This window comes from Glycine soja, chromosome 2 (genome assembly GCF_004193775.1).
Source record: "Glycine soja cultivar W05 chromosome 2, ASM419377v2, whole genome shotgun sequence".
In the NCBI taxonomy this organism is placed as follows: Eukaryota; Viridiplantae; Streptophyta; class Magnoliopsida; order Fabales; family Fabaceae; genus Glycine; species Glycine soja.
Window position 1 is genome coordinate 14,678,121 of NC_041003.1, and position 12,609 is coordinate 14,690,729.

Here is a 12,609-nt window from a genome sequence, read left to right on the forward strand (position 1 = left end):
CATACTACTATCTACCCCTTTCTCGCCTAATAGTGACAGAAGTTACAACTAATTAATAGTATATTATTATTTAATCTTCTTGAAAACATGCGGGCTACTTTTATATCAAACTTTACGAGCTATTTATTGAGTTTGAGTTGGATTGATCCGATTGCCAACTATACTCATCAGTCACCAGGGACTTCCTGGCCTTCCCAAGGACAACTTCTTGCAAGTACCATTGCATGTGGACCCGACAACAAAAGTTTTGAATAGGAATAATGCAATTTTTTTTTATTTCTTACAAAATGTAATCCAGTTTGATTTAAATGTAATATATTTCAACCAATATAATATTGTCAGTTTGTCAACAAACATGTTTAATTAGAAAATATTAGTAGTTCGAATTCTCACCAATATAACACGGCTTATAATATATATATATATATATATATATATATATATATATATATGACTCACATGATCTGATGAATGATGATCTCCCAATCAATATAGGAACTTAAATTAGGGGCAATAATTACCAACACCATATGCATGCCCAGAAATTAATAATCCATTGATAGTATTATCGTTATTTATGACTTCTACATCGGTTATTTATTTTGAACTGATGTTGAAAGTACCGACATTGATAGTATTATCGTTAACATCGGTTTTTTAAAAACCGATGTTAACGTAAAATTACCAACATCGATTATATAAATAACCGATGTTGCTAATATGAATTACACTCAAAAAATGTATATTAATGTTGAATGTTAACATCGGTTTTTACAAAAAATCGATGTTAACGAATGTGTTACTGTTGAAAGTTAACATCGGTTTTATGAAAAAACCGATGTTAACATTCAACATTAATATACGATGTTAACGTAAAATTACCAACATCGATTATATAAATAACCGATGTTGCTAATATGAATTACACCCAAAAAATGTATATTAATGTTGAATGTTAACATCGGTTTTTACAAAAAATCGATGTTAACGAATGTGTTACTGTTGAAAGTTAATATCGGTTTTCTGTAAAAAAACTGATGTTAACGAATGTGTTACTATTGACACAAAAAAAGCGTGCCAACTCTCCCGCGCGATTCTTATATTTGCCTTGGCACATCCTCCATTATCCCATTCTATGGATCATCCTCCCATCCCCGCCGCTCTCCCACCCGCTCACGGAAGAGACGCCGCTGATGCCGCCAAGTGTGGCAAGAAGCGCGGCAGTTACAACTGCGGCCGCTGCGGCCTCCCGAAGAAGGGCCACAACTGCACGGTCAATTGAAAAATCATGTTAACATTTTACATTATTAAATAGATTAATAGGAATAGTTTTTTTATTTATTGTCTTATTTATTCTATTAAGTGCCAATATCTTCCCTAAGCTCACTTTCACTTAAAATGTCTCTCCTCAAACATTATAATTTCAGTTGCATGCTTAATTATCTTTGAATAATTCTGTGTTGATTCCACATGCTAATTTCTGTATTTATAAAAGGTTGGAAACTTTTGAACTCTGGTGGATTTTGCACATGCTTCTTATTTGGTGCAGTTTCCTAAAGGGTTGCGTATTCATAAAATATTTGGTTAAATTTCTCCTTTGCAACCGTCTTCTTATTTATATACATAGAACAGAAAGAGATAAAAACATAGTGAATATATTTATGAACTGCAATTTCACTGCAGAACATAGGCCTGGAGTCTGTTGGAGTGAAACTAGCTAAAGATGGAGCTATAGAGGTAGTTTAAGCTTATCACTGGTTCTATTTAATATATATTCATATGATCTTTGTCTCACTTATACTTCCTAAAACTCTTCTTCAACCCAGGTTGATGAATACTCTCAAACATCAGTTTCTTCAATTTGGGCAGTTGGAGATGTTACAAACAGGATAAATCTCACCCCAGTTGCTTTGATGGAGGGAGAAGCATTAGTAAAAACGCTGTTTCAGGATAACCCAAAAAACCTGATTATAGGTATTATATACATAATGCCGAGCAAAAAAAAATATATATATATACATAATGCATCATGCTGAACTAAAGTTTATTTTTAACTTTTTATTTTGCATTAAGCTGGAGTACAGACGGGTTTCTTAAACAAATATAATTGATTATCAATTTGTAAAAGAACTGATAGGGGGAAAAAGTTATCCTGTGACAATAAGGATTGCTTATTAGGTTTTGTATAATGATACTGGGATCCATATAGGATTGCACCCAGTATTCAATAATACAGAAACTGTTGAAAAAGTGTCAAACTGTGTTGCTAGTAAATCATCTCTTTAATCATTTGTTAGTGCATATATTTATGTTCTACCTTTCTGTTTCCCCAACGTTAACAATCACTCATATTCCGGAACATGCCCATGAAATTTGATGGAACTCATCGTAGCTTCTCTGCTGTGTTTTAGTAATTCATAGCCTCCCAACTGATTCTGTTATATTCCTTATTATCTAGAGCTGTTCCTTCTGCTGTATTTTCTCAACCACCAATTGGACAAGTTGGTCTTACTGAGGAACAGGTGAGAGAATTATGCAGTGTCCGGTTCTAATGCTTTCGAATGGTCTTCTGAATATTTTAATGAATTGTACAGATGAATGTTTTGCTAACATTTTGGTGATTTGCACAGGCCGTACAACAATATGGAGATATTGACATCTTCACTGCAAATTTTAGGCCGCTGAAAGCTACTCTCTCTGGGCTTCCAGACCGGGTTTTTATGAAATTAGTAGTCTGTGCAAAAACAAATGAAGTTCTAGGTTTGCATATGTGTGGAGAAGATGCTCCTGAAATTGTGCAAATTTTTGTACTATTATTCTTTGATGACAAGTTATAGTCTTGATCAATCTTTTTATATGATACATACTCATACTTTGTAGTTAATGAGAAAAAAATTAATGGGACTTAATAATTTCTCCTATTTAACATCTAAACACATTACAGATTCCAAAAACAGCTTTAGCTCCCTAGAAAAAATGAACATTATAAATATAGTGAAATCTCATTTTTAAGCTTTCAAGATACAACCACACATTTTTCTAAGAATATATTCAGTTAAACTCCAATAACTCTAAACCAATTAAGAGCGATAAAACTGAATACGCAATCTTGGGCCGAGAAATACGTATTTTAAAACCTTGTAGATCTAGCTAGCTAATTACAGAATCCTTATACTTTTATTATTTTTTGGATAAGTGAAAATTTTATTGAATTGAAAACTTATACGTACTATCACAGTATCATCACCTAATTAAGCACATATAAGGCATATGCCTAATTAATAAGGTGATATAAATAAACGTTAACATCCATTACCAACAAGGCATAAGCAGCTAGCGTGCATGTATACGCAAAAAACAGAACATAAAGGCGGCAACCCTTACCATAAACATGCATAATAATAATCCTTACACACTTGTATATCAATATATAGTACTATAATAACTGCAACACACATGCATTCTCCTCCTCCAATAATATATATTAATTAATTCATATATATATATATATATATCAAATGAAAAAGATGGAGACCCAGTTGGGTGAGAAGGTGATGCTGCATGCATATCTTAAGGGTAACCGTCGACCTCAATTGTTCGCTCAGGCTGTACCCAGCGTCCATCTGAGCTCCTCTTCAAGCCCTTGTTTTCATCTTGCCACCAGTTTGGTGGAACCAAGTAACTTTCTTTCAGGAAATCACCTCCCTTGTTCACCAGAGCATGATCCCTATCACTCGCTAGCATGAATTCCCCCCGCTCTCCATGGTATCTGCATGCATGAGGTGTAGGTGTAGCCAAGCCAAAAATTAATTAATTTCATGCCTAATTAGTAATTGAAAACTCCACTAATATATATATATATATATATATATATATATATATATATATATATATATATATATATATATATATATATATATATATATATATATATATATATATATATATATATATATATTATTAGCTACGTTACGTATTAAATTATAGGTTATGAATTAAAAAAAAATTTAAATATGTTTTTTACTTCTATAAGTTTATATTTTATTTTTTCAATTTTAGTCCCTTTAAGGTATTTTATTTTTATTTTTTGTCTCTATACATTTATATTTTTTTAATTTTGATCTTTATAAGCACAAACTTAAAGAAACTATAAATAAAAAAATTAAAATCTTAAATGGATTAAAATTGAAAAATCACAAACTTACAAAGACTAAAAATATACACACAAAAAAAAACTTACAGGGATCAAAATTGAAAAAATATCAACTTATAACTTGCAAGGACTAAAATAAAAATATAAATTTATAAGGACCAAAAATAAAAAATATTAACTTACAAGAACCAAAAGCATATTTAAGTCATTAAAAAAGTAAATACATTCTCTTTGTTATAATAACTAGAGAAGAAGATTAACATACATTAATTAATAAGGTAGAAAATAATTAAGTAAAAAAAGAGAGATGATGAGTCCAATAGTTTTAATGATAATTTTGAAAAAATAATAATAATTACTATCAAATTTAATATTATTAACTAAATTAATAAATTTTCTTGAATAATGTGAATTTGTTAAAATAATCTTATATTCAGTGACAAATGTAGTGAGCATCTTCAATAGAAGATATCATTTTGAGATATTATCTACTTTGTGATGAACCTATAATGTGATATCACTTTCAAGATCTTTTCTATTTTTTACTTCAATAATAAATCTCATCTTGAGATTTTAAACTACTTTTTGTATGTCATACAAGAATAGATCAATTTTATGGAGAGGGAGAGAGTATAAAATCATTTTTTGTTCGTAAATGGGTTTAAATTTTGACATTTCTTCTACAACAATAAGATTTTTATGTGAAAATGGAACATCATACTCTAATAATAAATCTTAACAAAATTATATTTTAAGACTAAGATCTTCTTGCAATATCATTTATTGGAGATACTCTTTAGTACTTCTAGACTTATTTATAAACAAAAATTATGAAAGTTAGTTGAAACTATTTAATTTTATAAATTTGAAGTAAAAAATAAGATCATTTTTAAAATGTGTTTCATTGAAATTTTATATTAAGAATAAAATAAAGTTCTTATATAAAAAATAAAATTAAATGAAGAGTGTTTTAAGAATAATATTATTAAATATGATGAGATTAATTAAATATATTTATATTTAAGTTAAAGATACAAGGACATTTTTTTAGTTATACAAGGGTTGAGAGTAGAGTAACCAAGAAACAAATGAAACTAACCCGTCGAGCAAATGCAGAAGAACCTCCAAGTTATGGGCACAGTCTACATCGTGTTTCAAAAACGGTGATTTGTTGTTGTCCAACTTGAGTTCCACTCCAACATGGTAGTATTGAAAAGGAGGCAACCAAAGAGAAAACCAGGGCACCCAATCATTCGCGTTGATCACCCTCAACACCTTTATCCCAAGCTTCTTCAACCTTTTATGAAAAGACTTGTTCCCAACCGCGGGACCAGAAAACGACATCACCGAAACCGGCACACCCCTGTCCAACCCCTTTTCGACAATATCATAAGCGCTCAAAATCGCCAAAGCACTCCCCAGACTATGCCCCGTCACCGTAATGCTCACTTCCTCCTCACTATACATGTCCATCAACCGCTTCACCTCCCTTAGAACGTGATCTCTCGCCGAGTGCTGGCAGTATTCTGATGTCTCATCTTTACCCGTGTACATATCTAAGAACCCATTGTCGACCTTAACCCCATCATCGTGGCACGGGATGCCCTTGGATGATACAGGTGTGAGGCTAGACCTGAGGTCCTTCTCCCCTTCCAGGTGTGTGGTCGTCCCCCGCCATGCAATCACGATGTCTCTTCTCCCGAGGCAGCGACTCGTGTCGTCGTTCGAAACTGCCACATATCCGCCCCAGTTCACCTTGCTCCCCATCGCCGTTGGCCACTTTGAGTGAATCAACCACTTTAGGAGGAAGTCGGTGTTGGCCGTGAGGTGGATGTAGCGCGTCACCTTGTATCCGTGATGGGTCATGCCCAGGGAGGAGAAGAACTTCTCCTCCTCGAACCTGCACGAGAGTAGTGATAAACATACCCTAGTTTTAGATGGAAATAAGAGATATAGAAAAAAAAAGTAAGAATAAGTTACTCGTGTTTTCCTGGATTTAAAGCAAATTATACATGTTTTTATTTTTGTATTTAGAACTTACACAAACTTTTTAAATATTATATAAACATTTAATGATAACAAATTATTTATATTAATAATTTTGATTAAAAAATACTTTAATATATTTCGAGTATCCCACTCAAAACTTATTTTTTAAATTATTTTTTAATCAAGATTATCAACTCACTTTATTTATTTTTATCAAATACATATACAACATTTAAAAAATTATGTAAGTTTTAAAAATAAACAAATGGTGTATAATTTTTTTAAACCTAAAAAAAATATATATATATAATTTTCTTAAATTTTATATTGAGAGATATATGTAACTTATTATAACTCTTTACTTATGAAATCATAAATTCTATCATAGTCATATTTTTGTCTTATGAAATCATAAATTCTATCATAGTCATATTTTTGTCTCCCCTTAGATATTGGATAACAACTTGTTAGATGTCAATCAAATATTTTAAAAAAATCCAATTGATATGATAACAATAGTGATATATGAACTCCTAATTTTAAACACCTCCTTTTTTTTTTCATCTCTCTTTCCATCACACTATAAACGACTTTTTTTTTCTCTCTCTCTCACTAGAATACTATTGTGTGGGGTTATCAAACATTTGCCTAACAGATGAAGAAAAAATGAAATAGAAGAGAGAGAATATGTATGTTTAGCTTTATCGAACCTGCATGTGCCGCAGTACCTAGAGAATGGCTCGTAGTCGAAGGCGTCGTGGCAGGCCTGCGCCAGCTCGCCGTAGCGGATCACCTCCGACCTCAAAAGAGGGTCCATGGGCTCTAGAAGCCCTTCCCAGTTCTTCTCACCGTGGATTTGGCGCCACATTTCTGAGAGATCTTTCTGATGCAGCGTTGCATGTTCATGTTCATGTTCTTGTACTTCTATCATGAGGTCGTCGACCAGGGGTGAGTGGTTATCGCGTGTAACAACTTTTATTGACTTTTGGTTTCGCTTCAGAGGTGGTGATTTTGCTGTTAGGAAGTTGTGGAAGCTTAATCCTCCCAAGCTAGCTTCGTAGCTTATTTTGGAAGAGGGAATAATGAGCATGCTTGAGAATGAAGCAGCCATAATGTCGTCGATAGTATAACAATGTATTGGATATATTATAACTTAATTAAAAATGAAGTCTCGTAGGTATATATATATATATACTCCATAATAAAGACGACCTTACGTAATTGGTAGTTGCATGCAAGAAAATGGAGTATATAGCAAGCAAGCATAGCAATATTCATACATAACACGTGCACAAAAGAATAAAAGAAAAAAAGGTTGTGAAAAGATGTATACCATCCACCAAATTATGAGCAGAGACAGCATCAGCATGCCAGCTCCACCCCCAACGTGTCACAAAAAGGTGCATACCATCCACCAAATTAACGAGTGGGTTCTGGAAAACTATTAAATTTGAAGATGATGGATAAACAGCTTGATGGAAGGCCAAATTTTAAACTATAGCCAGGCACACATGCTTTCAATGTAAATTAATGTGCATGCAAAATGGCTCAACGTGGCAAATATGTAATAAAATAGGAAAAGTATCGTCACATGTTCTCAGCTATGAAGTTGCATATTATATTGATTCCTAACTTCTTATGTATATTTTTGTCACATGTCTTCAGAGTTTCATTTTGTAGTAAATAACCGTTAGAATTGGTATCGAGTACATTTCTGATCTGAAAAATTTACTCCCTTCGAAAATGTACTAATTTGATGATATTCAATGTCTTCAACATAATTTCTTGTAGATAGATTTTGATGAAGACAATACTTTAGGACTTTCACCTTTGCACCTCTGATCTTCTGAAAATACTCCTTCAAACCTCCAAAAAAAGTTAGACTTAACATCTTTTTACAATTTTATTTTTGATGTTCCTCGAAATCAGATTCTACCAAATTTACTTAATTAATGTCACCGACAGGTGTATGGTATCCATCAAACGGGTGGAAGAATTAGAGTAATATTACTCCATGGAACTATTAAATTTGAAGGTAATGGATAAACGGCTTGATGGAAGGCCAACTTTTAAACTATACAATGACTATGACAAGAAGATTACATTGCAATAGTTTGAAAACAGATGGAGAGAACACAAAAGAACGCTTAACAAGATATCAATTAGCGTATTTTAATAAAAATCAATTATTTTTGTTTAACAATCAAAAGAACGCTTAACAAGAACTCATGAGAATAACTTACAACTTATATGAAAAATTTAACTATATTCTTGTTTGATTATGAAATTAACTTATATATATAATTACTTATATAATAAATATATGTTCATCAAACACTTAACTAACTTATTTTCTCAAACAACCCTTAATTAGTCAGTTACTTTGTCTAGTAGCAAGAGAGTAGACATGTGATCCACCAAGGATGATACCAATAAGTATTCTAATTTGTATTAAAGAATAAAAGTCAAGGCAAAGTAAAAAAGACTTAATTAATATTTTATTTCCTTACTTTAGTTCTTTATTTTTTTTAATCTTATAAATGTATTTTCAGATTTTTTGTAAGAATTAGTTTGACATCATGAACGCTTTGAACAAAATGAGAATTTAAAAATATGTAAAGTTGACAAAAAAAATTATAATGATCCTTTTTAACGATGTAACAAGTTGATGAAATGTTAATATCACTATTATAATTATGTAATCATTTACCGTTATTATTTAATAAAAAAACTAAGTAAAACAAAATCTTTAAAGAATTAAAATTGAAACAAAAATCTTTCAAGAATTAAAATAAAAAAATAACCCTAAATTTTATAAGGATCCAAAGATTATTTAATCCATAACAAAAACTAAAAACGAACATTCTTAGATCTAAAACAAATAATTTTAAGTGCAGAGTCTAAAAAAATATAATTTAATATGTACAACTGTAAAGATAAAATGAGTAATTGTACTATTTAACTTTTTATGACATCACATTGCTTATACATGCCCGTGAAATGCGAAGGCGTTGGAGAAAAACACTAATAAAGATGACTATTATAACTTTATCCGGCCACATGATTATTTTGGTCAGGATCCATGCAGCCATGCACAAATTATGTTTCACTGATAAATTAATCCAGGTCTTAGTAGCAGCTTAATTTGCCCTGGCAAGCTCTATAGATTTCTCTCCGTCCAATAACTGTAAACACTCATGTACTCTCCTTCTTCGATATTAATTCATATATCAGATGAAGCCAGACCCAGTAGGGTGAGATGGTGATGCATATCTTCAGGGTGATCTTCAAGCTTTGGTCGCTCAGGTTGCATCCAGCGTCCATTATTGCTTCTGATCATGCCCTTGTTCGCATCTTGCCTCCAGTTTGGTGGAATCAAGTAATGGTCTTTCAGGAAATCACATCCCTTGTTCACCAGAGCAGGATCCCTACCACTCGCTAGCACGAACCTTTCACCCTTTCCATGGTATCTAATATTATTAAGCATCATCAAGCAAATTATGAAGGCCTAGGTAAAGTACTTGAATAATGAAATCCCATGCATGGCACCAGTTAATAATTTATGATGCATTGCATGTCCCATTCTTATCTTCTACATGTCTATTGGATTGTACCATTATATCTATTATATTATCAATGAACACAAGATGATGATGCATGCGTGACTAATTAATTAAAAATATAAAATATTGAGTCCTTATAATAATTAACTATCTATCCCTTTCCATCCACGAAATGACCATCTTTTTATAAGTGTAACTAGCATTATAGTATTAGGTTGCTCATATATCATGATGAGTTGCATGCTTAAAATAATCAATGCATACTACAATCTATCCCTTTCTCGCCTAATAGTGACAGAAGTTACAACTAATTAATAGTATATTATTATTTAATCTTCTTGAAAAACATGTGGGCTACTTTTATATCAAACTTTACGAGCTATTTATTGAGTTTGAGTTGGGTTGATCCGATTGCCAACTATACTCATCAGTCATCAGGGACTTCCTGGCCTTCCCAAGGACAACTTCTTGCAAGTACCATGCATGTGGACCCGACAACAAAAGTTTTGAATAGGAATAATGCAATTTTTTTTATTTCTTACAAAATGTAATCCAAATAACACGGTTTAGTTTTGATTTGATTTAAATGTAATTTATAATTTCAACCAATATAATATTGTCAGTTTGTCAACAAACATGTTTAATTAGAAAATATTAGTAGTTCGAATTCTCACCAATAACACGGCTTATAATATATATATGACTCACATGATCTGATGAATGATGATCTCCCAATCAATATAGGAACTTAAATTTGGGGCAATAATTACCAACACCATATGCATGCCCAAAAATTAATAATCCATTGAATGTTCGGACAAACTGAACGCGACTTTTTCATCTGTAATGACCTAGATTATTTAATTAAAATAAAAAGACCATAACCATTAGACGCTAAAATTTCAACACTAATCGCAAAAATCTTTCAAATGAGATTGCGTTGCATGACGTATCTATAATAACTCGCAAAAAAAATGAAATTAAGGATACGAATATCATAATTATTCAATTCTTAAATAGCCTAGCTCACGAAAATAGTACTAGCAAGCAAGCATAGCAGAGATTCTTGAAACTGACCCGTCAAGCAGATGAAGAAGAGCCTCCAAGTTATGCGCAGAGACAGCATCAGCATTGGGGTTCAGAAACGGAGACTTCTTGTGGTCCAATGCCAGCTCCACCCCAACGTGCCAGTAGCTCCACGGCAGCCCCTCCGCCACCTTCATCACCGCCGCCGGCAAGTGCTCGTTAAACACAACCCCCGGCGCCTTAGGCACCACGTCATGCACATTCACCACTCTCAACACCTTCACCCCGAGCCCCTCCAACCTCTCCTTAAACCTCACGTTCCCCACCCTCGGCCCCGAAAACGACATCACCGTAACCGCCACACCCCTACTATCCCTCATAACGTTCACCCCCGTCTCCACAATATCGTAAGCGCTCAAAATCGCCAACGCGCTTCCCAAACTATGCCCCGTTATCGTAACGCTCACTTCCTCCTTATTGTAAATCTCCAACAATCTCTTCACCTCCGATAAAACCTGTTACATATATACTATAAGATTTACAATGCGATAATAAGACGAAAAGAAACAAAGACACACAAAGTAGTATTAGAGAAATGTTACATAATAAAAGATTTGTTAAATGAAATATGTTTTAAGCACGCTTCAAATTCAAATTATTAAGGAGGTTAAATTATAAAATCCGATGAAAAAATCATTAAATAAATTATAAAATTTATTGAATAAGTGTTCAAAATAATGTTTTAATAGTATATCTTTCTCGCAGTGGACCTGTTCTCTTGCGGAGTATTTGGCATAACCGCAACTCTCTTCTTTGTCCGTGTAGAGATCTAAGAACCCTGATTCGACCTTGACGGTGTGATCGGGGCAGGGGATGCCGTTGGATGAGATTGGTTTGAGGAAATCCATGAGATCCGCAACCCACTCGAGGCGCGTGACGGTGCCGCGGAACGCGATGGTGATGTCTCTGCGGCCGAGGAGTTTGGTGGTGGCGTCGTCGGAAACGGCGACGTATCCGGCCCAGTTGGCGTGCTTGCTCCACATCTTGGACCAGCGGGAGTGCTTGAAGAAGTTGGGGAGGTTGATGTTGGCGGTGGCGTAGAGGTAGCGCGTGACGGCGTAGCCGAGGTGGTGGGGCATTTCGAGGGAGGAGAAGAAGCTGCGGCGCGTGAACCTGCAGCTGCCGCAGTACTTTGAGAACGGGTCGAAGTCGAAGGCGTCGTAGCAGGCCTGGGCCATCTCGCCGTAGCGGATCACCTCCGACCGCAAAAGTGGGTCCATGGGCTCCAGAAGCCCGGCCCAGTCGCTCTCGCCGTGGATTTGGCGCCACTCTTCCGGGAGTCGCTCTAGGTGTTCCTCTAACTTGGGCTTGTAGTTGTGGTGCGTTGTTGTTTGTTCTTGTTCTCGCACGAGCTCACCGATGGTGGGTGAGGAGTTGTCACGTGTGACGAGTTTCATTGACTTTTGTTGCGTTCGTGTGAGAGGTGATGATGTTGGGAATTTGGAGTGTGGTAATTGGAAGCTGAAGCTGATGGGTTCGTGTGTTTTGGAAAAGGGAATAATGAGCATGTTTGAGATTGAAGAAGAAGAAGAAGCAGCCATGTTTCCAATGACACCACACAAATGAAAGCCGATTGGTGCATTTATATACATATATAAAAATGTCAATCTCGTAATAATGTAATATTGTAGTAAATTATAAAACTAGGTTGTGCACCTTACTCTATTTTTCTTTTCCTTGCAACTACAGAATGACAATCAGAGTCTATTATTTTTTTCAGCCAGTTTAAGCATCCCAAGAATTGGATTGGAGTGTTATATAATTTTGTATTATCCAACGAAATTAGTTACTTATGAGATTTTTATGCTTAAGAAACAA

The 12,609-nt window shown here is 34.0% G+C and overlaps 2 protein-coding genes and 1 pseudogene across 2 annotated transcripts; 1 reads left to right on the plus strand and 2 right to left on the minus strand.

The window, feature by feature from the left end:
* Positions 1-1,135: 1,135 nt before the first annotated feature.
* LOC114373067 lies at positions 1,136-2,855 on the plus strand (annotated as a pseudogene).
* A 407-nt stretch (positions 2,856-3,262) lies between these two features.
* LOC114389558 (phospholipase A1-Igamma1, chloroplastic-like) lies at positions 3,263-7,295 on the minus strand. The gene is made up of 3 exons (XM_028350258.1): positions 6,853-7,295; positions 5,253-6,053; positions 3,263-3,769 (listed from the first exon to the last, which is right to left on the minus strand). Exons 1-3 carry the CDS (start codon positions 7,251-7,253, stop codon positions 3,571-3,573), a joined length of 1,401 nt encoding a protein of 466 aa, XP_028206059.1. The 5' UTR covers positions 7,254-7,295; the 3' UTR covers positions 3,263-3,570.
* A 1,713-nt stretch (positions 7,296-9,008) lies between these two features.
* Positions 9,009-12,363, minus strand: LOC114389567 (phospholipase A1-Igamma1, chloroplastic-like). Its single transcript, XM_028350269.1, has 3 exons — positions 11,502-12,363; positions 10,783-11,246; positions 9,009-9,612 (listed from the first exon to the last, which is right to left on the minus strand). The coding sequence occupies exons 1-3, from the start codon at positions 12,330-12,332 to the stop codon at positions 9,366-9,368; spliced, it is 1,542 nt and encodes a 513-aa protein (XP_028206070.1). The 5' UTR covers positions 12,333-12,363; the 3' UTR covers positions 9,009-9,365.
* Between the last annotated feature and the right edge of the window lie 246 nt (positions 12,364-12,609).

What these genes read in the sequence shown, in the direction of transcription:
- LOC114389558 (XM_028350258.1), bottom strand. Translation starts at nt 7,253, where the DNA reads ATGGCTGCTTCATTCTCAAGCATGCTCATTATTCCCTCTTCCAAAATA. An exon ending in AGGTACTGCGGCACATGCAG is followed by an intron (nt 6,054 to 6,852) that starts GTTCGATAAAGC and finishes ACTCTCGTGCAG; the next exon opens with GTTCGAGGAGGAGAAGTTCT. An exon ending in CTTCTGCATTTGCTCGACGG is followed by an intron (nt 3,770 to 5,252) that starts GTTAGTTTCATT and finishes TCATGCATGCAG; the next exon opens with ATACCATGGAGAGCGGGGGG.
- LOC114389567 (XM_028350269.1), bottom strand. Translation starts at nt 12,332, where the DNA reads ATGGCTGCTTCTTCTTCTTCTTCAATCTCAAACATGCTCATTATTCCC. An exon ending in AATACTCCGCAAGAGAACAG is followed by an intron (nt 11,247 to 11,501) that starts GTCCACTGCGAG and finishes TATATGTAACAG; the next exon opens with GTTTTATCGGAGGTGAAGAG. An exon ending in CTTCTTCATCTGCTTGACGG is followed by an intron (nt 9,613 to 10,782) that starts GTCAGTTTCAAG and finishes TAATAATATTAG; the next exon opens with ATACCATGGAAAGGGTGAAA.